The sequence below is a fragment of the Antennarius striatus genome, chromosome 14 (assembly GCF_040054535.1).
Source record: "Antennarius striatus isolate MH-2024 chromosome 14, ASM4005453v1, whole genome shotgun sequence".
NCBI lineage: Eukaryota > Metazoa > Chordata > Actinopteri > Lophiiformes > Antennariidae > Antennarius > Antennarius striatus.
Window position 1 is genome coordinate 11,114,683 of NC_090789.1, and position 23,622 is coordinate 11,138,304.

The 23,622-nt window shown below is 39.9% G+C and overlaps 1 protein-coding gene across 1 annotated transcript; it reads right to left on the reverse strand.

The window, feature by feature from the left end:
- Positions 1-668: 668 nt before the first annotated feature.
- On the reverse strand, positions 669-22,354 carry kcng2 (potassium voltage-gated channel, subfamily G, member 2). Its single transcript, XM_068333359.1, has 3 exons — positions 21,975-22,354; positions 14,121-15,014; positions 669-2,420 (listed from the first exon to the last, which is right to left on the reverse strand). Exons 2-3 carry the CDS (start codon positions 14,901-14,903, stop codon positions 1,593-1,595), a joined length of 1,611 nt encoding a protein of 536 aa, XP_068189460.1. The 5' UTR covers positions 14,904-15,014; positions 21,975-22,354; the 3' UTR covers positions 669-1,592.
- Positions 22,355-23,622: the final 1,268 nt, after the last annotated feature.

The following is a 23,622-nucleotide window of genomic DNA, read 5'->3' on the forward strand; positions in this document are numbered from 1 at the left end:
TTCCTGACACAACCCTCTGTATTTATCCGGGCTTGGGACCGGCACAATAAGACACTGGCTTGTGTCCTTTTGCGGCTACATTGGTCTTTGTTATGAAATGTAATAGTAATATAATTTTCTGGGTCTGATTAGATCATTAATGATCGCTAACAATATGAAAAGGTGGGCTCATTCACTTTTTTAATAGGAGTTGAATGTTAACTGAAGCACTGAGTCAACGATCGTACAAAATCAATGTCACGGAGAAAAAAAAAAACCTGAGCCACAGACCAACCATTAAGGTTGCTCTAAATGAAGCACGTACTCTTCTGCGGATTTAATGTTATGTACATAATATGTTTTTAAAGTAAACTACATAGACGGTCCATTATGATAATATAATAATCAGTGTTTCATTGTATCATATTATTTACACTTATGTAAACATAGATATGGAAGAAATTATAGTTTAAAGAATTCTGTGTAGTTATTCTGTGCTCCAGTAAATCCAGTGGTACTTACAACTTCCTTCGGGCATTTTGAAAACAAAAAAATAGATTTGCACTCTCAAGCACATTACTTTGATGAATTTCAACCTGCAAATTGTTTCAGAAAATGTTTTTAATGGTTTTTTCACAGTACAAGGCATTGAAGTCAAAGGAAATGCATTTGCAATTATGTGAGGATATCATTTAAGGCCGAAAATTGTTTGCCAAGTATAAAGTGGTTTTGAATTTGAGTGCATAGTCCGCCTCTTTGAAGAGAATTTATCTCTAATTACATCTCCTGGAAAATGCTTTTGTGGCTGGTTTCTTTTCACATTCAAGAATATCTTTATACTGTTGATCTGCTGGTTACTTACTGTGAGCTCTGGCACACATTCAGTCGCTGTCACCAGGGCATATTATGTGTGTGAATCAGCAAAAACTTTTTAAATTAATACAAGCTGTCAGTAAAACTATTTCAAAATTATCATAAGTAAACTATGATTAGTTCATTTTCTATAAAGCTGATATTACCATATATTGGTTGCTGCACTGAACAAATGTTAAGTTGGTTGGGACTGTTTTCAAGGAGGAGATTGCTAACAATGTGCAAACATCATCATGCACATGTCTGAAGCTTTTATGGCACAACCGTGGCTACCATAAGTCATTCGATGTGACCAAATGAAATACAGAATGAATGGAGACACTAAATATCAATCTGAATTTTCAGGAAACAGCTTTATTTCAGAAAAATCCCTCAGATGCAGCTACATAAGAAGGTTGTAGATTTCCTTTAAACTCAAGTCCAAATCGCAGCCAGTCAGTATCCATCAGCCACTTATTTGTTCTTTTTCTTTCGTTGTGTAACCATGAACATTGTACTGATACTGCACCCTCTTATAAAGTTGAATCCGTGGAGAAAAAAGAGCCCTAGAGCTGTTTTGTAAAACTTATACTCAGATACACTGTGGCGTAAAAGCACTTCACACGATCAAAGCAGAGACCTCAAGCACCAGAGAAGAAAATCTCCTCCCTGTTCACAATCCTGCAGCCTGGCAAATTGGAAGTCCCACTGCTAGGTGTCATGGCCTCCCAGGATGCCAGTGCATGCAGAGAGGCAGACAGCTAAGTTTGCATGTGGACTTTGATCTCAGCAGCCCTCTGAAAAGCTACAGACTTCCTCCGCTGCATGGATGCAGCTGCAGCCTCCGTGATTCCTTGGTAGCTGTCCGTCTCCTGAGAGTCCTCGCTATTCTGGGACTTGGTGCTGTCCTGCGAGTCGGGCTTCTGCCTTTGCGCCCGGCTCTGTTCCTCCTTCAACTCTAAATAGGAGCGAGAGAATGTGTGAAAAATGGATGTGACAGGGAATGCCATGAGGAGGATGCCACTCAGGATGCTGCTGAGGGCCACCACCTGGCCGGGGATACTTCTGGGTACCATGTCTCCGTAGCCAACTGTGGTCATGGAAATCACAGCCCACCAGTAGCTACCAGGGATGCTAGTAAACTCCTGCTTGGCACCCATCTCACTTTCAGCAAGAAACACCAACGGGGAGAAAAGAGCCATAGCCACGCAGAGGAAAAGCAGCAACAGTCCAAACTCACGCGTGCATCTCCTCACTGTCAGACCGAGAGTCTGCAGGCCTAAGGAGTGGCGGGCCAACCTCATCACGTAGAAGATCCGTAGAGCTCTCAGAACTCTGAGAACCAGCCCCACCTTCTCCAGGTAGTTATTTCCAGAGCCTGCAGATTTTCCTCCCACTGATAGAGAGTCCACAATGAGGGTGATGTAGTAGGGGAGCAGCGCTACCACATCTATGACGTTCAGTGGAGTGCGCAAAAACATACACTTGCTCTGAGTCTGAATGAAGCGCAGCAGGAACTCCAGGGAGAACCAGGCAACACACACCGTCTCCAGTACAAAAATGTTATAGCACCTCTGGGAGCACTCACCCTGCAGAGGAAGAACAAGCACACATTAAATATTGTCTTCCTTATGTTAAACACCAGCAGTAACGCCCTTCACTTTACAAACTACAAAGAGGCTTTGGATAAAGGTGAGAAGTAATTAAACCATTTCAAAGCCTGCTATTTGAATAGTGGCAAATGAGGTTGACACATTTGATCTCACAGCAGAGCAGTGATACTGTTGACGGTATGAAACACAGCTGAGGAGGGGTTGAAAGATTCACGAAGAACAAAGGCTTTCATTACCTCGTCTTTTTAAACCTCAGTGAAATTTACTTTGTGATCAAGAGGTTTGAGTAGAAGTACACGATGCTAGTCAGAAACCTCAGCGGTTTCATGAAATTTAGCAGAGCTGAAAGTTCCCTCTAAATTCTAATCATTTTTTTTCAAGACTGATGAAATAGTGTTCATAAATATTTGATAGTATAATTATAAGAGATTACATGGTTATTAAGTAACAGTCACCCCTGGAGGGGGCTTTGATAAATTGTTGCATTTTTATATCTCATTAATGCTAAAAAATATTCTTTGCTTTATTTGTTATTTAATCATTATTATTTTATACACAGCGTAATCAGAATGTGACAATGGGCAACACGGTGGTGTCGTGCTGGTTCCTCACAGCAGGAAGGTCCTGGGTTCAAGTCCATGTGGGACTTTTCATGTTCTCTCCACGTTCTCCAGATTCCTCCTTCCACCAAAAATATTTGACCATGGATGTGAGTGTGACTGATCATCTGTTTTTCATGTGATCAAAAATTGGCAAGTTATCCAGGTTTGTACCCCACATCCCACCCAATTTAGATGTGATAGGCTTTGGCCCCCTGACCCAAAACAGACCCAAAACAGGATGCACTTCAGAAAAGGAACAAAGAATACAACTGCAGTTGTAGAAAAACATCGACAAAGAGACTGGAGCTATTTAAAATAGGACATGGTTCAGAGTTTCTTTGCAGGAAAGAAATTTGTGGTTGTGCAGAAATACATAATGACATTAGCACAACTGCATGACCTGTGGTTTTAAAGGTTATTTCCTAGTGGAAAAGTTAATATAAATACAAATCACTTGGTATTGGCTCAGAGAACAGCTTTAGTCCATAGGGACTTCTTCTCAAATGACCGCCTGAAAACAGTCCATCGATCAGATTGAGCTTGTGAAACAGTTTTAAATCCGTTAAAACTAGTCTTGGCTCAAACTTCTTTTTCGCCATGCGAGTTGAGTGGCTAAGAGGATAGCAATATCAGATTAACAGACTGGTTCATTCATATTTTGTGAGTGAGAAGGAAGCCGTAATTTCAAATAACTTGTGTGTCCTTGTGTGTTTACATGTGGTTTCTTTATTGTTTGTTGCATATAAATGAAAATATTAAATAACAGATTATTTATGTGCATGTTCGATTGCTTTAAATATTGTTGTCAAGGACTGTGGGCCTCAAACATTTTACCATCAAATCTGTCCCTCCCTATAAAATGCTTGGACACCCGTGAGGTACAACCTCAAACACACGTTATTGTGGCAGTTGAGTTGTGTTGCTAAAACTTGTATTTGGCAGAGGCAATCACTCTAAACAAAAATATCCAAGCTTTGGCAACTCACAACATTCCACCACTTATGTGCACACTTGGATTGAGATCTGGATCATGATCTGGAGCTGTGAGGTAGGTGGTGCTTTGGCAGCGTGCTAAGTATATGTCAAAAGCAACATCATTATTGTGGTAAAGTCCCTGACAAAAGTCCTGTTTCTTATCCATTTTGTAGAAACATCAGTTTATAACCTGACTTTTAATAAATCCATTGGTATTAGGCGTGTCTGATATGAAAGCTAAAACCATCCCAAATTAAATTTCATATACTAAAGTCAAACCACATGGATGCAGTACTTCAGGCTTGTGTAAGTCATACAAGATATTAAATATAGATCTCAAAGCACCACTACTTAATTCACTGAGGTTATGCAACATATTTTTGTATTTGAAGTAAATTGTTTTTTCAATTTTCACATTACTTTCTGTAGATGACAGAGAAATTTCCTTTAGCACAATAAACATAATTTGGGAGGGTTTTAGCTTTTATATGAGCCACTCCTAAAAACTGATGGATTAATTAAAAGTCAGGTTATAAACTGCTTTTTCTACAAAATGGATAAGAGACAACACTTCTGTCAGGGACTGTATTACTACTGTGTGATATGCCCAGAGCAACAAGTGATTATTGATATGACAGTTAATAATCTTCTCACAGAGATCTAAAACGTTACTGGCGTGTCGTGCAGGCAAAAAGGTGCACCTGATTTTTCTTTCAAACACCTTTTTATTGGTTGTGGTGGTTTCTGAGTCAGTGACATTGGCTCTTCGAGAGCTGATTACGTAACAGAGGAAAGAAGCATTTTTAGATCCTTAATGTACATTATAATATTTAGCACATTTTCCAGTGAGGATCCATTCCATTAAAAACAGAAGTGTTTTGTTTATATTCTTCATTTTCAGACTGTCAAACGTATTTGCATGGTTTACAGAGGAGACAACCCTTTTTGTGACTGAGACTGAATAGTCAAAAAGTCTCTCTATTCAGTCTGAGGTAAAACACACATCTGTTGTTTGGTTATGTTGAGATTTCATACAGGCACAATCATATTTTCCATTTACTTCTGTAACTTCTTTCTTTTGTGTCCTCACATTAATGTAGCAGACCTTTTAAATATCTTCAAAAGTGTGGGGGTTTTTTTTTCTAGTTCTGGTTAAACGCAAAGATTAAAGCACTGCAGTCTTGAAGCTCTGCCAATTTATTGAAATGATTGAGATTTGAGGTGCAATTCTTCATCTAATCATGTGATGTAAATTTCCATCGAAAGAAACAGGAGACTTAATCCAGAACAAGTGAATGTGCTCCTGTCTGAATGCTTCAGGAGTTACAGTAACTCCTCGTGCAAAACAACATATCACACGTTCTCTGTCATTCAGCCGTTCTGTGCCCATAAGGAAGTCTCTCTGCAACTGAACTTTCCGTGGATCGACCGGCGTATTTGGATTGTTCTGTCAGAGGCTTTCTGGCTGAGTGAATCTGCTCCCTCCCATCCATCCCCACACTGGAAAGCTTGAAACGTATGCACACAGGATTAAATTAAAAGCACACAATTATCCATCTCAGCGATCAAGAGACTTTGACCCTGTCACAGTTGAAGACAAGCGTGCAAGCCAAACAACGCAAGAGGGGACAGCTCACCTCTGATCCTCGCACACAAGTTGGAGTGGGTGTGATGCACAAACAGACACACTCGGAACATTTCTGTTTGGGGCGCACTCGTGTTTTTAATGGATTTATTTACTGATGTTATTTGCTCACCTCACCAGGCTTCACTGTGTGTGTTTGTTCTGCCTGCCATTGTTCCAACAGTTCTCTCTCTCTTCCAGAAACCATCATAAAAATGCTCCCTCACAAAGCTATAATCTTGTTACAGAACATATTGTGTGTGAAATCCTCAGGATTTTAAAGTAAAGGGCTCCCATCCAGATAATATGCAGTTTAAAGAATAAATCAATGCTGCAAGTAAAGCCCAGAATTTCTGATTTTTCTGGGTCTGAAGACACTTCCTTGACATTTAGATATCTTCTTAAATATACAGTCTCAGCAAGATCTAATTTGAGTCTGGATCTGACGTGTTATTTCCTCTTATCTCTTATGAAAACACACCTGAATTGAAGTTAAATATTTTGCTGTTTACCAAAGTCTTCTATAGAAGCAATAAAATATCTGAATAAATAAGTACATAAATCCATATCAACCTCTGCTCTGCATCCTCCTTCACTGTAAGTCTCAATCTTCTGATAACAAGGGCAAGGTTATAGATTACAACAGCACTTGAACCGTGTTTGTCGTTTTATCACAAAGTTATTAATACAAACAATGAAGGTTAATTGTACCACACAATGTGGAAAATGGAAGTTTGATCGTGCATAATTTGATGTTGCCTGAATGGAGCAATCAAATGCTGGATAAACTGTGTTCAGTCATTTGTAATTTAGAGTTCAAAACTATCACACAGAAGCTGAAGATGAATTAAATAGCAACTTAAATGAGTAAATCTCTCTGTTGGGTAACACTTCAGGGATTTAAACAGGGCACAACCACCAATCTGTAGCTGAGATTCAGAGTCACTCAAATGAATTTCATGTTTCTGTAAAAGGCGAGAAGTTATAGCTCAACAATAAAATAAATGTCATTAGAGAATCCTAACTCATTAACTTTGGATGAGTCTAAATATAATAAGTACTGGAAGGTCTTAAGGTATTATTAATTTGACATGACGTGGATCTGCAGCATCTGAGGGTCTGACTAATACCTGGAACAAAGGCTAAGCTTTATATGTTGATTTTTTTATGTACATTTTGCAGATGCATATAAATAAAAATCAATGATCTTCTTCTTTTCCCCTTTAACATAAGCGGAATAATTCTCACTGACATTTCCATAATCAGCACTGCATGTCCAATGGCTCTGACCTCCACGGTATAACAAGGTTTGCATGTTTCCACAGGCAGAATTAAAGCCATTCATGGGCTGGTTGCAGTTTAAGTGAACTGGTAATTGCACACAGGAAATATATTAGTCTATTTATAGCCTTGTACAGACGACCTGTAAATGGTATGACCTGACACTCATCCTTGAATGCTGGAAACACTACTGTCTATTACAAATGTCCTCAGGAATCATCGCTGCGTTTTAATCTGCTAAATTTCATTGTCAGGCCTCATGTTTGCTGCTCTGTATCTAAACAACTTCAGTCAATTACAATTTCACATCTTCAGTTTCATTAATCTCACAAAACCTTAAACATCACTGACAATGAATGTGAGATTGGAAAATATTAATTAGATCCCTGGGAAATAGGAGACAACCAATCTAAGATAGAGGGCAGTTGCACCCTCCTTAGAGAGAAATTAAAAGTTGGCTGTGGCATCACAATTCATAACAAACAAGACCAATGGACGCGCAAATGTAACAACATCATGCACTGCTGTGCTTCTAATCGTTTGTCAATATGACAAGATGATAATCTTCAGTCATTCTTCCCCTCTGTCCTTACAAAACAGTTTAGCTAGCAGTTATGTGAATTTCCACATTAATCGTCTGACAAGAATGCAGAGACTTGATTAACCACGTTTTCCATTAAACTAGATCCCATTATTACGTTGTTACAATTACTTTGCATGGAACTTTTCAGAGATTTTATTAAACCTAATCTTTAATTTGAAGAAGAGTTTTAATCCACCTCCACCATGGAGATTAATCAAATGATTTAATAATGTAGGAAATATATTTATTTTTCAGCAGCATGAACACACTACTATAACTCAGCCACACTGAATTGGCCTGCACCCAAGCTGTTTCCCTGCTTGTCAATTGGTATTTTATTACTGCCAGCCCTTTGGGGAGGGGTGGCAAAGTTTATGACCAGTGCTTTCTGCAAGAAAATATTTTTTCCTTCCCCTCCCTGGGTGATCCTCAAGCTTTAGTAGATTTCACAAAAACTATGTCCTACGTCCTATGTCCTACGTCTGTAAGAAACAATTATCAAGCAAATTCCCCTTGTGTGCATGAACGACGCCTGTCACCACTGCTCTGCTAAATCCTCATGCCCCTAGATATATTAATTCTTTGTTCCATCTGTGCACCTGATAATGAGTAGCCAGCCATCTACTTCAGTATAGAACATTGAAACACTGCATCTTCAAATAATGCGCCATAGGCTGCTATTTATTTCATGCTCTGTGCAGCAGTGATGGGTAAAGCTCTCAGTCTCATCTGATCACTCTCAATCTAAAGAGTCATTGATCATGGTGGCTACTGAAAAATGTTGTATCTGCTGTCTTGTGTTAAAACACATTATAATTGAAACTGCAGACAACATAGAAGTAGTAAAAAAGTACATTTCGATCTGACTTTGCTTCTTTTCCATTCAAGTTCATACATGTTATAAATTCAGTGGGATTAATAACCCTCCAAACAGCTCTTACACTTCTGTCTCCACTGAGGCCTAAATGGGCAAACTTTGTTGGTATTAACATTCATGAGAGAGGCTAATGCAGCTCAATTAGATTAAAAATTACTGCCTTGAAAAATATTTTAAGTTCTCCCCATGTTCTGATGAGATTTTGGCAAACTGTACACTCACACCCTCTGAGAATTATCAATTGATTTGCTTTATACCACTCACACAGCAAAGTGCTTCCTTTGTGGTTACATTGTATCTAATAATTTTAAAATATTCAGTATTACTGTACGTACAGTGTTTCAGTAAATGACACAGAGACTAATCGAGCTCCAAATGATTACTAATGCAAATGCTTCCTCAGTAACAGGAGACACTTAATACTAAAAGTCAATGTTGTTTCCTCTTCAAGTGTGGAGAGGCTGTTCAGCTGACTTGGTTAGCAGCTCCACAGGGAGGAGCAGTTAAAGCTGAAGCATATTTCCATTAGGAAATAACCAAATGTTTGAAAGAAGACATTATTAAGGCTCTTTTACTTTCTATTCTTAGAGTCTCTAAATTAATCTAAAATAAACAGGAAATGCACCGGCCTGTGAAAGCAGGGCAATTAAGATACATTTGGGAGACATTTGCATTAAGCTCATGCAGCTATTAAAGTGATGTAAGGGTGGGAAGTCATTTAAAGAAAGCACCATTAGTCTTCAAACCTTCAGAAGGGATCCTGACAGGTTCATCAGAGAAAATGTTAAAATCATTCTGAAGTCCACCAATTTTAAGGATCGACCACGATCATCAATGTTTCCTTACTTTCTAAAAATTAAGGGTGTATTTTGAAATACCTTGAGTGTACGCCACCTGTGGCATACAGGTACATTACAGTAACAGTACAAAAAGTAGAGAGGGGTCTCCAGGATATCACACCAACATTCCCATGTCGATTTACAGTTTGAGCTTCATAAATGATTCAACAAATCATGACCACCATGAAGGAGAAATGTTTAAGGTACACCTCAAAAGACGGATGCCTCCTCATTTCCTATGACATTTGCACACATTCCTCTTCCACCTCATCCGGAGCTCTGAGTCGTCAGTCCCCTGTGATGATAAATGGCTCAGGCAAGGGTGTAGTTTAAAGAGGATGGGATTTACATCACAAGAGAGTGTGCCAGTTCTCTGAGGCATGAGTAGAGTCGCTGAGACGTCAGACCCATAGCGTGAGTTCTTGCAGAAGACAAATGGGGAAAACAACACTTTTCAAAGATTTATCAGCAGTGTAAACAATTCTAAGGAGAAAACAATCAACAAGACACTTGAGGTTTTAATCCCCTATTCATCATGAGTGTGTGGAAGTGGTACCGTGAAATGTGAAATGCATCTTTTTGTTTGTGCGAGAGAGAGGCAGAGTGGGTAGAAAAAAGGTCTCCCGGTCACCCAATGCCGCTCTAAGAGCCTCATTAGATTAGACAGCCAGACTAAGTGCTTTCCATCGAAGGTGGCTGCTTAAAAATGTCTGGTTTTGGACTTGCATGACTTTGTTTCCTGGGTTTTATGTTGCATTGTCCTCCTGCTTTAATTATAATCCATATCTGACATGACATGTGATGTTTGAATTCCATAAAAACATTTATCCATACAGTTATAACCCTAATACTGTAGTGACTTAGCATCTTTCAACTGTTTACATTTTCTGGCCAGAAGTTCAACCGGAATAGACAACTGGCGCAGTGGGTACCGCTGTCGCCACACAGTCAGAAGGGCCTCGGTTTAAATCCTGCGGCGACTTTTCTGTGTTGAATTTGCATATTTAAATCACCCATAGACATGAGTGTGAGTGTGATTAGTTGCTGGAGGTTCTGCCCCCCCCCCCCCGTCCTGCTATACTCAGTGTCAGCTGGGATTGGCCCCCTGCAACTGGATAAGCGGTTAAGAAAATGAATGAATGAATTTTAAGATTTGTTTTGGTTCCTAGTCAACCCACAAAGCATTCTTAAAGAGCTGCTTTCAGTAGAGGTGATAGGAAACTGTTTGTCAAACTCACTAAAGACAAAGTCAGCCACTATGTGAACATATTGCAGTATTTTGCAGCCTGGAATTGTCCCTCGAGAGGTGTTGAGGACCAAAAGAGATAAACAGGAAAATTATTAATCGTTCAGAAACTCTAAAATGAAAGATAACACCAGTTTATCTCTTCAGGGTATGTAACAAGGCAGCTATCATTTTCAGTCTACACACTCTCATGCTGTTTTCCTCCACAGTTTTTTAATTGAAGGTTTAAATGGATCATTAAATATTCATTACAATGAAATACATTGAAGTATGAATTAAATAATCTAAAAAACAATCAAATGTTTTTCCCTCTCTGTGTAAAGTATACATGAAATACTGAAATGGGTGGATGAGGAAAGTCTTTATTAGTTTCATTAGCAAAGGGAGGATCTCTGCTGATGTAAACAACCCAAAGCTAATTATCATTTGGAGGCTGTGTAATGGCAGAGAATGAGTGGGCCGACTCAGAGCGCAGAGCTGAGTTGATACATGATGGTTGTCAACGACTGAAACCTTTTCTTTAGCATGACAGATGACAATACAGGAACTGAAGCTTGAACTGCGTTAACAAGCACAAAAACACTTGGACCCCCATACATCCACTGTTCTGTTTTATATTAACACATGCACAGATAATGTCACCGAGGAGAAGATGGTTAGGCATTATCCCAATAAGGGCATCAAGCGGGTGAAGGCAGCTGACACTAGAAAAGGTTGAGGGACACCTAAAGGAGGCGAACCCCCGACGTGCTTGGGGGGGGAGGGGCATGCGCGAGCTTCTTAATATGAACCGCTCCAGTGCTCCCACCACCAGCACCAGCTCAGACCTAGCAGAAGAGCTAAACCTCTTTTTTAGTAGGTTTGAAGTTGGAGAGGAGCAGGACGCCCCCACGCTGCTACCCCTGACACGCTGTCCCTCACTGTGGGCACAGAGGGGGTCAGGAAGGTGCTCAGTGGTGTGAACCCATCACAGGCTGCCGGTCCTGAAGGCATACAGGGTAGGGTACTGAGAGGCCGTGCGGAACAGGAACTGGACCTCCAGACTGACCAACACGTTTTACTCAAGCGCGATCAGAGTACTAAACACAGTACTCCAAAAGTAAGGGTTTACATGTTGGAAGTCCACCCCAGTAAGGAACCCAGTGCAATGTCCTCGTCCCAATGGCTGCTACTGAGCCCTCTGCCCCACAGTACACTGTACAATCTTGAGGGCTCATTGTAAATATATTCATAATTGCTTGTTTTTTTGTATCTGTCTTGTCTTGATTTTTTTTCTTGTTTTTTTATTTATAGTTACTTTATACTTGAAACTTTTGCACAGAGAGTTGTCGAAGAATTTCGTTGTACATTTGTGTATAATGACATTAAAGGCATTCTATTCTATTCTTTTCTAACATGGAATCATTGACTAATGTATGGATGGATGCTGCTCAATAGCAGCCACAGGATATAAACAGGTGAACTTTCAAAGCCTTCTTGTCCAAGTAATGTTTTACTTGGACAAGAAGGTTGTTCCAATTTACCATCTCTGGCTTTTGTGTTGGTTAAGGCAACATGAGAACTTGTCAGATTCTAGTTTCTAATTGTGTAATGCTAGATATCCCAGGAATGACAGCTGCTTCATTATAATCTGAAGACCCCTGCATTTTCAGGTTGTCCTCCTGTGACTCGTTTTCTCTCCTAATGAACTACTCGCTTAAAGGAGGAGTCACATTCAAGGCGTCTCTGGTGGTTAATTGGCGCTACGATGACGCTTTCAGCTGTCCAGAGTTTATATGAATCTGAAGCTCACACCTGTTGAGCTTCAGATTCATATAATTAAAGCGGAAGATTCATATAGCGCATTATGGCAGATGACACTTCATTAAGGTTGGGAGAAGACAAGAGGAGACTATGTTTGGGTCAATCAATGTTCAACTTTGTTTTCCAGACTGACATCCACCACCACCCCCTTCCAGACTGCTGATGAAGACGTACAGCTTGTTTGACAGAGGAAGAAGCCAAATGTTTTGTTTTTCATAACTTCCAGCACTCTGCTGATGTCATGCAGAGATGAATTCATCTGATACCATGGTGCCCTACAGCCAGCCCTATAAGGCTTTTGAAGCTTTTGTCAGAAGTCAGACATGAAAAGGTTCAGGAGGAAGACATTGTCAACTTTAAAATGCTTGTTCCAAAGCAGCATGTGTAGTTAGTGGTAAAGAAAATAGGAATTTGTTGTGAGAATAGTTATTTATTGGAACATTCTCCATAACAGGTTCCATATTTTCTACACACTTATCTATGATGGATCTCTCCTCTGGTTTCTATTTAGAAGAAATAATTACAATGTGTATTTTAAATTGATTTTGATAACTTACTTTGAAGAGTTTGAGGTCGTTTGTTCTGACAAACTACAGGTGGTTTGCCTGTAGTTTGACATACTTCATGGAAATCCTTTTAAACTTTTAAGGAGAAGTGAGGACAGCCTGGTTATTGGTAATAACTAAGTCCTAAACCTTACATTTTACTCTAGAAAATGAACATTGTGCTGTATTGATGACTTAAAACCAGCGTCTAAACCATAATTTCTTAGAAAACATGAAGACTGGTAGCTCTACAAATTGTTGCACTATTCCCAATTTCCACATCAATCTTAATATGACATCCCTTGTGGTAAAATATCTATATCTATATCTAAATGTCTATCCACCTCGATCAACTTGAATTAAAATATATTCAAAAACTAAATAAATGGTTCCTGAAATTTGCTTTTGCTTTTTTATTTGGTCAACTTTGGGTAAACCAGCTTTTAAGATTAACACTTCATGGTTATTATTTGCATAATCATAATGTTATATAACAATAATGAGCTTATTTCATAGTCATTTTTGGAAGCAGGTAAAAAAAAAAACAATTGTATGGGGAGTATGGGATTTTGGAAATGCAAAACTGAAGCCAAAACCTCAAAAAAACTGTTCATTTGTAAGATGTGTGAATATATATAGTCCGTTTTCTCATTTGTGTGTTGCATATGCTCTGTTTATTGCTGTATGCATCTGGGAGAACACGGATCTATTGGAATGTGTGCAGCACAGACACTAAAGGAGGGAGACAATAATCTGGTAGTCAAGAGAATGGAGGGGAGGCCTCGCTGCATCTGAGCCTTCGCCTCTGTCACAATGATTTTCAATAAAACTCAGTATGTGGGCTGCAGCATCAACATAATCTGAATTCTATGTAGGAGCTGAAAAATGTTCCTGTCCCCAAGACTATTGTGAAAAAAAGTAATCTTGAGACCATAGTTCATTCATTAAGCCAAAGAGAGAGAGCATGCCATTACTCCATCAGAACCATAGCGGGGATGTTTTTCATATACTGTATACACTTTTCAAAAATTGGTAATCCTACCTTCAAAATCTAAGGATGTTTTGCTTTTGAACCTCTGTGTGAATAACCATGATTGTATAATGATGTTGCTTTTGCTGAATGAAATTATTCCCTCACAATTATTCTAGGTTCCATCACAATTAGAATAATTGTGATGGAACCTACTGGTAATTCAAAAAAGTAAATATGAGTAAATATAGCATGTTGGGATAATTCAATGTTAAACAAGAAAATTAAAGAAAGATGTTTCTGGTGAAGTGAAGAAACAGACTGAACTCACCCTCTCCTCCTCTGCCCTGAGGTCCGGCATGGTGCTGACACACAGTGTAACAGCTGTAATGGCTACAAATAACACTGACAAGCAGGCGAAGATCTTCCCTGGAAGGCCAGAATGGGGGTTCTCCACCATGTCCCTCAGTCTTCGCATACAACTCCCTACTTGGACCTCTTCCGGTTCCCCCACACCTGGAGAAATCTCCTCGCAGGACTGTGGTGAGGTGAGCTCAGTATCCTCTTCCTCCAGCCTCTGCTGCTCTTTGTACTCTTCCTGCCTCAGTCGCAACTTCCTAAGGCAGCACCAGTCCAACTTGTTCTCCTCCACTCCCCAGTACAGCAGTTCCTCCTGGAAGGACAGGGCACACATCTCTCTGAGGAGACGCAGTTTACCTGCTGCTAAGAAAGTGACAATGGTCCGGAAAGCAGATGGGCTCCGGTCGAAGAAATACTCGTTGCGGCTGCCATCGTAATCGTCACATACGTCCATGATCTCAGCTTCGTTGTTGCAGCTGCGCAGCTTGCCGAGCCGTGTTAAAGGGAATTCCTCCAGGGTGGACCATGGGATACGGTACTTGATCCCCCCAACATTAATAATGGCCACACCATCAGCCAAGCCAATCTCATCTCCATCTCCCTGACGAGAATGAGGCTGGAGCAGCAGCTGGGCTCGCTTATAGAACAAGCCTTTCTTGGAGGTGACCTCCTGTGGGTTCTCCACGCGATTGAAGCGGAAGGTGGGGAACTGACGGTCAGTGCTGCCAGCCAGGAGCGCCACTTCCTGGTACATCACTGCCGGTCTGTTGGGGACCCTGTCCTTTGCAATGTGATGGGAGAGGGGCTTCACAGTTTATGTGAGGTGACTGGCAGATTGTCACCCATTTAGCTGTAGGGGGTGTCTCTATAGGGAAAAAGACAAATGAACAATTACTACTTTTATTTGAGTGTCACAAAACAATGCATCTGCTTGTCTGGTTTGCCCTTGGTTGGTCACAGGAAAATGGGGATGACAGTGAGGGGGTTGGGATGCAGCACTGTTGTGTGAGCTGGATGGAGCTCACGGTGCTCACGGTAGGACTGTTTGGTTTGTCAGTTCAGCACATGGCATTCTGGGTAGCTCATCTGATGTCTGAAAGGTTCGGAACTTCCCACCAACGGTTTGCAACCAAAGAAGCCTCTTGGATGAAAGATGAAACGTGTTTTAACTTTTTTGTAAGTCCAGTGGTACTTCGTTCACCACAGAGATCACTTCACATTGAGGTGAGGATGTTAGCCTGGTTGACGTGGTCTACTCATGTTGAACATGCAAGTGACATAACAATGTATGAAACTGTTTTTCATAGGGACATAGTGTACATCTTCTTTAAAACAAGTCAGTGAAAAGAAACTAAATGGTCGTATTTTCCCTCCAACTACAAATATGTCTATTAAACTTATTCACATGATTGCTTTTTATAGATGGAGAACCTGCACAAAGGATTAATGTGATAAAGGCTGAGTGAAGTTTTTACTTGAAGGGAATAAAACACAAAGAGGTAGATTATGGGAAAGGGAGAACCTTGACAGAAAAATGGTTAACGATTTCTCTAAAATGAAAGACGGTGCTTTAATATGCAGTTACGCAGCATATTAATTCAGCAGACTGACAATTCATGGTTGGCAGCTGTCATAGAAACACAATCAATGTTTCTCAGCACAATCGACTGAATCTGAACCAACCAACAAAACCAACAGAGTGAACAACACTAGAATAAAAGCTTTCAGTGTTCAACATCGGATATCTGTGACGTGGCTCTTTTTTCATGTGTCTTACATAAAATCACATCAACAACCGTCAACCTTACAAGTCTCATTGTCTTAACATTAGTCTTTCTGGTTTATTTACTTCTCCTTGCAAACTGTAAATATGAGATTGTTTTTATCCATCACTCCAAATTTACAAGAGATAAAATGACCAAAGCCTTAAGGTGTTTGCTTTCCTCGACTTTGCTCCTCTACTGCGAGTCCGATCGTTTTGTACCAGACTGTTTTCTGAGGTTCATAGAGCAGCACCTCTTCAATGACCCAGCGTGACAATGGGATAACTTTGAGAGCACAGAGGAAACAAACCCAAGTTATATAGAAGAGTTTTCACATACTGTAAGCGTACTGAGTCTGATAAAGCTAACCAAGTCATGGAAATCTTGTATTTCTGGTTAAAACTTGGCATGATTGAAACGTTCTTTGAAGGATTCTTCCCTAAAAATGTGTTTAGTTTAACATGTATTCTTCTTTGAAGGGATGGTTAGTTAGACATAATTTCTCGCTGAAGGGGTCAAAAACTAAACATATCACCTGGTTCTACTCTATATCAAAACCCTGACAACCATGAAAAAAAACTACATCCGTGTAGATTTGACACATTTCTGTTTTAGAGTGTTCAATAATGACAGAATGCTTTTGAACTCGCTGTTCTTTCTGCCACCAGTTGCTCATGCAAATAAAATTTACATGCCTCTTTGTATAAAACTGCAGTCCATGCAACACTGATATATCTGCCTTCCCACTGTCACAAAACCCGGTTCTTCCTAAAACGCCTGAGGCAGGAGTCTATTTTAGGATTCTTGAATGACAATCAACAACCATCTAAACTCCTGCTGAACGGTTAGTTCTCTTCTGAGGAAGGTTTTGTGACTGGCTACTATTAAGAAATGATGATAATCATCCCTCTTGTGCCTTCAAGAGTGGTGCAGCAATCAGGAAATATAAAACAAGTTCATTATCATGAATGACAAAAAAACAGCTGCAGTAATGATGGAGAGGGCACTTCTCACGACATGAAGAACAGAACATGCATTTATTTACCCCGCCTGGGCTTGCGCTAGCCATACGCCACTTCGCCGTAGGCGAAGTAAATTCCATATGGCTACAAGGTTTTTAGCTTGTGTAGCCACTGTAGCGTTCTTATTTTTAGGGAAAAAAAAGTCTAAAACTTACAACTTTTTTGGACTGGCGAAAATCCCCGAGCGATAACATAAGAAAACAATAGCATGCTTCTATTTCCGTATGCCGAAGGAAACAGCCGAAGTGACCCGAACGCTCCCGATCATTAAATATGCACTTGGGTCATGACCGCCTCTCGCCCAATAAAAAAAACTAGGGCTGTCACTTTAATGTGTTGATTGGATTAACTAATTACGCTGCAAATTAACGCACTATAAAAATTAACGTAATTAATCGCGAGTGGCAAGTCAATGCGCAAGTATTTTAAATTTGTCCCGTTGAGGGACCCGTAGGCTGCAGTGACGTCACTTCCTACCTGCGCCACTAGTCAAAAGCAGAGTGACTGACAACAGAGATGGACGCAACTCAGGAGAGCGAGGCAAGCCCACTCGGACCTTTGGGCGGAAAGTTTATTTATAAAAACAACAAAGACGGGACTATCAGCAAAAACGCAGTGATTCTGCGCTGCCAATCTGCGCTGTAGATGCCTCCGTCAGTCTGCCCCAGGGCAGCTGTGGCAACAAACGCAGCTTACCATCACCGAAGCAGCTCCAGCCTAACGTATCATTTAAATGCAAAACATGTCAAGGGCAGAGAGTTGAACATTAGCTTACCCTTTTAAAGGAAAAGCCTGTTGGCATCTTGCTATTGATGTTGCCTTATTTAGAGGCATGTTATACTATTCATTTTGAATTGCTGTATTGAGTCAGCTGTAGTATTCATTTTGATTGAGAGTCTGCTTATGTGCCTGTTTGAGACTCAGCCTTGTTTCATTTCTGAATTTTATTTTTTTATTTAACTGTATTTGTATTGCATTTTTGAGAAATGCACCTGGCCTCATTGGTTTGCTGATGTGCTTGGCCTTTTTTCTTTTGAATTTCATTTATAAAGCACACTCGACCAATAAAAATGTGGATTTCAAATCTTCTCTTCCTGGTGTATTCTATTGATTTGTCATGCACTACAATTTTGTAATGTCCTAGAATTCAAATTCTTTATTTGGGGGCCTTTAACAGGTATGAGATTAAAATGTGATTAATTAGATTAATTAATTATGAAACCTGTAATTAGTTAGATTATTTTTTTAATCGCCTTACAGCACTAAAAAAAACAGGATTCTTTTTTTTACAAGTTAAACCTGCCTTGTTGGTGTACGACAAGGCAAGGACGATCGATTGGAAGAAAATGAGAATAGAGTGTTTTATAGTAGATTTTGTGTTAAAATTCTAATTGAACAGCAAATGGTGAATGCTTAGAGGGGGGAGGAGTGGTGACAGATCGATCAGAAGGTAGATGAAAGATATTATCAATACTTGTTTGTAGTCTTCGACTTTTGATACCTATGACCGTCAGGAATAACCAGTGATGCATGTAAATATGTATTCACCTCGCTGGCTATTTTATATGCCTTTTTAAATTGAAATGAAAAATCAAGTTATTAAATAAAAAATAAAAAAACAACTAAACTATGGCGTACCAATGGTGTTGTTTTGTCTAAGTCAAAGTTAAAATGTCTTCTAGTCTAAGTAAAACTTACAAGTAAACATTGAGTAACATTTTGTATGACTGTATCTTCACATAGTGACTGGAAATTTTCAATTGCTGAATCTCACATTTATACCTGTATAAACTAGGATAGAAATAAAAATTGTTCAGCTTGAACTGTTGACTTTAGTGTATTTTTGTAGGTAAACTGAACAGAACATTTTGCCCTCAGAATGCAGGAAAACAACCCCATTTTCTAAAAAGCCCCCAGACCCCCCTGTGGGGAGGTACCCCCCCCACACACACCCTACGACGAGCGTGGTTTTACACCTACCAACAATTGAAAACTTACATTCACTATGTGAAGATACAGTCATTCAAAATATTACTCAACGTTTACTTGTAAGTTTTACTTAGACTAGAAGACATTTTAACTTTGACTTACACACTTTGATTTTAATAAATTTGATTCTTGGTATTACTCAACGTTTACTTGTAAGTTTTACTTGGACTACAAGACATTTTAACTTTGACTTAGACACTTTGATTTTAATAAATTTGATTCTTGGTATTACTCAATGTTTACTTCAATGTTTCAAGTTTTACTTGCTATTACAGCAAGCCACTGTCTTGGACACAGAATGTATTTTTGTGGCTTACTCAATTCTTTTACGCTGAGCCACATTGGCTTGGTCATACTACCTCCTAGTGCAAGCCCAACCTGGTAAAATTATGAAATCAAGTTACCCATGACACAATTAATTACTGTTTTACTCAGAGGAATACCTTCCATTCTGTCTCTGTGTATCTTTGGTTGTGGCTTAGAGCAGTGCAATTACATAACAGTGCAGAGCCCTCTCTGTCCCAGTCTGGATTTTGAGATTTAAATGAATCGTATGTCAGATGGAATGCAATAAATGCACCATGCAGGTACTGTTGATAACACAGTTTGGGATAGATGGTTTTGGTTGGTGAGATCGGAGGAACACCTTGATCTTCAAGATTTCAATAAAGAACAAAGTCACATGAATATATGTACTTTTTTTTGTGCTGATAATAACTTTTTCAGAAAAGGTACACTCACTGATATAATCAGTTTGTAGAGCACAGTTTTTCTGGAAATTTTTGGCACACTGAATTTTGCATGGGCCCACACAAATCATAATGCCACAAACTTTACAATTCAATATTCAGTCACTTTATATGCCTTTTCTTTCTAAGAAGTTTCTGAAGTGCCATGGCAATCAAAAATTTGAATGAAACCTGGACTTTGAGGCCACAAGTCACTGTCAATCATTTGAATCAAAGGGCTGGATTTAGCTACTTATAAGCCAGAGAGAGAATAAAATGATATACTTGAAAAACTTGCCGCAGGGGAAAGGATCAATTTGGCAGAGTGCATGAAAACAGAGAATGGAGCATTTGCACAGGATTTATTTGGACAGGGTGCAGAAAACGGCTGAGTGCACAAAAGGAATAAAAACAAATTTATTTACACACTAACGAATTAAGAATATGGCACATCTCCCACCCTTTGCATAAATAAGCACCGGAGTCTCGTACTTTCTTACGTGCATTTCTCTGTTAACCACACACACATGGCTTTAGCTTTAGAGGAGAGCTGAGGGCAAAAACAAGCAGCTATAGGGTTTGTTGAGAAGCAAACCTGGTGCATAACATGTTGATACAGAACAAACTGTCACATCCAGTCATCTGTTCTCATTAGTTTGTCTTCTCTGCTTTCAAGGGCCCACTGGTGTGTATTCACTGCACAGGAGAGATGAGCATCCATCTTCACATATCAACAGGTAAATGATCTCAGGAAGTACAGGAAGACAGTGGCATACACATACGGACAATCTATATCCATAAAGTCAGGGTTGGAGTGACTTACATATTATTATACTGTTATATTTATGTGTCAGTCAGTCATCTTCAGATCACCACTGCTACATCTGCCGCAGCGGGTCACGGGGAGCCGGAGCCTATCTCGGCAGCATAGAGCGTGAGGCGGGGTACACTCCGGGCACGACGCCAGTGCACCGCGGAGCCACACACAAAGACATACAACCATGCATGCACACACTCATTTCTACGGGCAATTTGGACCGGCCAATCAACCTGAAGCGCATGCTTTTGGAGGTGGGAGGAAGCCGGAGAACCCGGAGAGAACCCACGCAGACACTGGGGGTTAATTCTGAACAGCATTCTTCTGTTTTAACATCATTCAGTGACATACTATAGATTGCAACACAATTTGGTAGTAAGGAGAACGGTTCCATGTACAGAAATTATGGGATGATGAGAAAAAAAGTATGGAAATGTGACAGTTAACAGACATGAGCGCTGCATGGATAAGGAAGCTTAAGTCCCTAAACGTGTCAATTCATTAGGAAATGACATGTTATTGATCTTGTCAAAGCCGATTGGTATTTTTTCTTGTAATTTTATTAGCATATTTAGTATTCTTGAAATCAGTTGCAGTCGTAACTATTTAAGTACGGGGTCTGTGGCTCAGCCTTGGGGTTTTGTCCCGGGCCCCTGCAGTCTACTTGTCAACGATATGGAGCCCCAAACTGCTCCCACTGGGGAGTTACATCACTCCTGAGGAGCAGGAAGCACCACAGGATCATGTGTGTGAATGCTGGGTCAGTGCTGTTAAGCTCCTCAGTGTACAAGCACTACAGTACAAAGTATAATCCAGTACTTTTATAATTTTTCTATTGTATCATAATGATCGTAATGATTTCAATTATCCATTTGAGAACATACTGTACACTAATCACAGTTCAGTATCATGCTGTGAATACACAATACAGTACTGAACTCTTTTCTATTAAAATACTGTAAAAAAAAAAAAAAAAAGGAATAATGCTGGCAGTTAATGTCTTGTAAATGTACACTGAAATGTGTTACAGGGAATTGATTTGATCAAATCCAACGTTTTAAATCTTGTAAGTAGAAACAGATGCGGAGACTGGAGGCTGTAGAACACCCAAGACATCATTAAATAAACTTTAATGCACCCTATCCAGGATAATACTACAGCAGTGGGAGATAACATTAAGTGCTATAAAATCACTTTTGGAAGTACTCAGCGTCCCATACGAAACATTATGGGCCTGTTACAGCCATGAATAAAATAAATAGCAGAAGACATTATGGACACATTAATTGAGAACGATTAGCCCTTGTTATCCTCTTCCACTTTTCTTTCTGCCTTCTGGAGAGAACACAGTCGGCTTTTACAAACGATTTGTATTCTGATTTGTATTCTCTTTGCTCTTTATAGACTTTAATGCTTCGAGTAGGATTATCAACCTTTCCGTCTGTGACTTTACTAAAGCATCACAAACTGCGATGGTGTGAAACAAATCCTAGTTGTCAGACTTACCCAGTGCGTTGTTGAGCTTTTGTCCATCTGTTTCAGTTTGCTCGTACGTTCGCACCCCTCAGTATATGGCTTGCCTTGAAGTTTTCCACGTCAACTGTCTGGAACATAGTGCAGTTTACAATGAGTTTAATTCTTTACCGCAGTCAAACGGAGTTCGAGAAGTAGATGATTAGAGATGAAGGCGTCTCAGCGACCGAAAGGATCCTTCATTCTCCGGGCGACGCCAAAGAGACGCGCATTTTACTCCACGTGAAAACACAGTGTGACAAAGTGTTTCTCTCTTCGTGGAAAGGCACGTAGTAGATGTTGTGGAGGACGGCGTGTGAGAGACTGTTTCCAGCTCAGCGCGCCGTTCCGGCTGCTCAGGTGCGTCCGCGGCTGTGCGCTCCGCGGTGCGCTGCGCTCCTTCCAACTGCGCCTCTGGGAAACCGCTCCAGTGTTCAGTCCAGTATCACAGCGTCAGGGGGAGTGTTTCTGAAGCACGTCTCCTCACTGTTACAAACGAGCGTGGAGTGTTCTGTTCTTATAATTAATTTGGTCGACAACATAATAATTCGATCATGAAAGTATTTTTTTTAATTGGGATATAAAGTCGACCGGTGACGTAATAAATAACGCTGATATCTGTGTAAAAGTAAGACATTCTCAGTGTGGTTGATTATCTGGCTCGGATGCAGACATCCAGCTGATGCAGCAGGTGTGGTTTTGCTTTTTTCATTGCAACATTATCTGTCAACATAAAATCTACTCAGGTGAATGTATTCAAGACAGGAAACAGCAGAGTGGCTGTAATTTTAGGAGTGTGATTTGTGATGGCAGTAGAGACATCTATCTGCAGAATAACTGGGTTTCTAAATGGTTGTTAACAGCTCTGGGTGACGGATGCAAAAATGTGTCACAAATGTGACATAAAACATGGCAGGATTTTATGTCACATTTCATTGTGTTCTATTGTCTACCACAAAATCATCATGCTGACGTGTCTCCAACCAAAACAAAAAACAAAAACAGCAAACACTCAACATTCATTCACCTTCCATTCTTTTGACCTTGTGGTGGAAAGTTTTTTAATACAATAAAATAATACAATAAAATAATATAATAAAATAATAACATTTCTTGACCCAAAAATCTAGAGTGTGTGTGTGTGTGTCAAATCTTTCAGCACTTGGGAGAAATGGCCCCAGGAAGTCTCGAGGTCATGAAAGATTCTGCAAGAATCTAATCTGTTTTTAGAAGTGTTTGCGTAAATGTCAGTATCTGTTCATAATTTTGTCTGCACTAAATGTCCGCGTGACTGATTAGGTTATGTCATCAGCCATGTGAAACTGTCGACTAGACGTCTCTGCTAACTTCTTGAGGTCATGATGTACCTACTGAAAATGGGGGAAAGGTTAGTGGAGAGCAGAGGGAATGAAGTTAAACAACTGATTCACACCTCCCATAGTTACGCCTTTAGAGTATAAAAAGAGATGTGATCCATGTTTTAGTTTGTACTTGAAGTTTTTTAGTACCCAGAGTACTCTGCAACAACACACCGGAGGACTTTTTCACTGTCCCCAGAGCTCTCATCATGCTTAGATAAGTATTTGTTGAACTTGTCTGTTTGTTGAACCTGTCTGTCTGTCAATATCATCGATGATGTTAT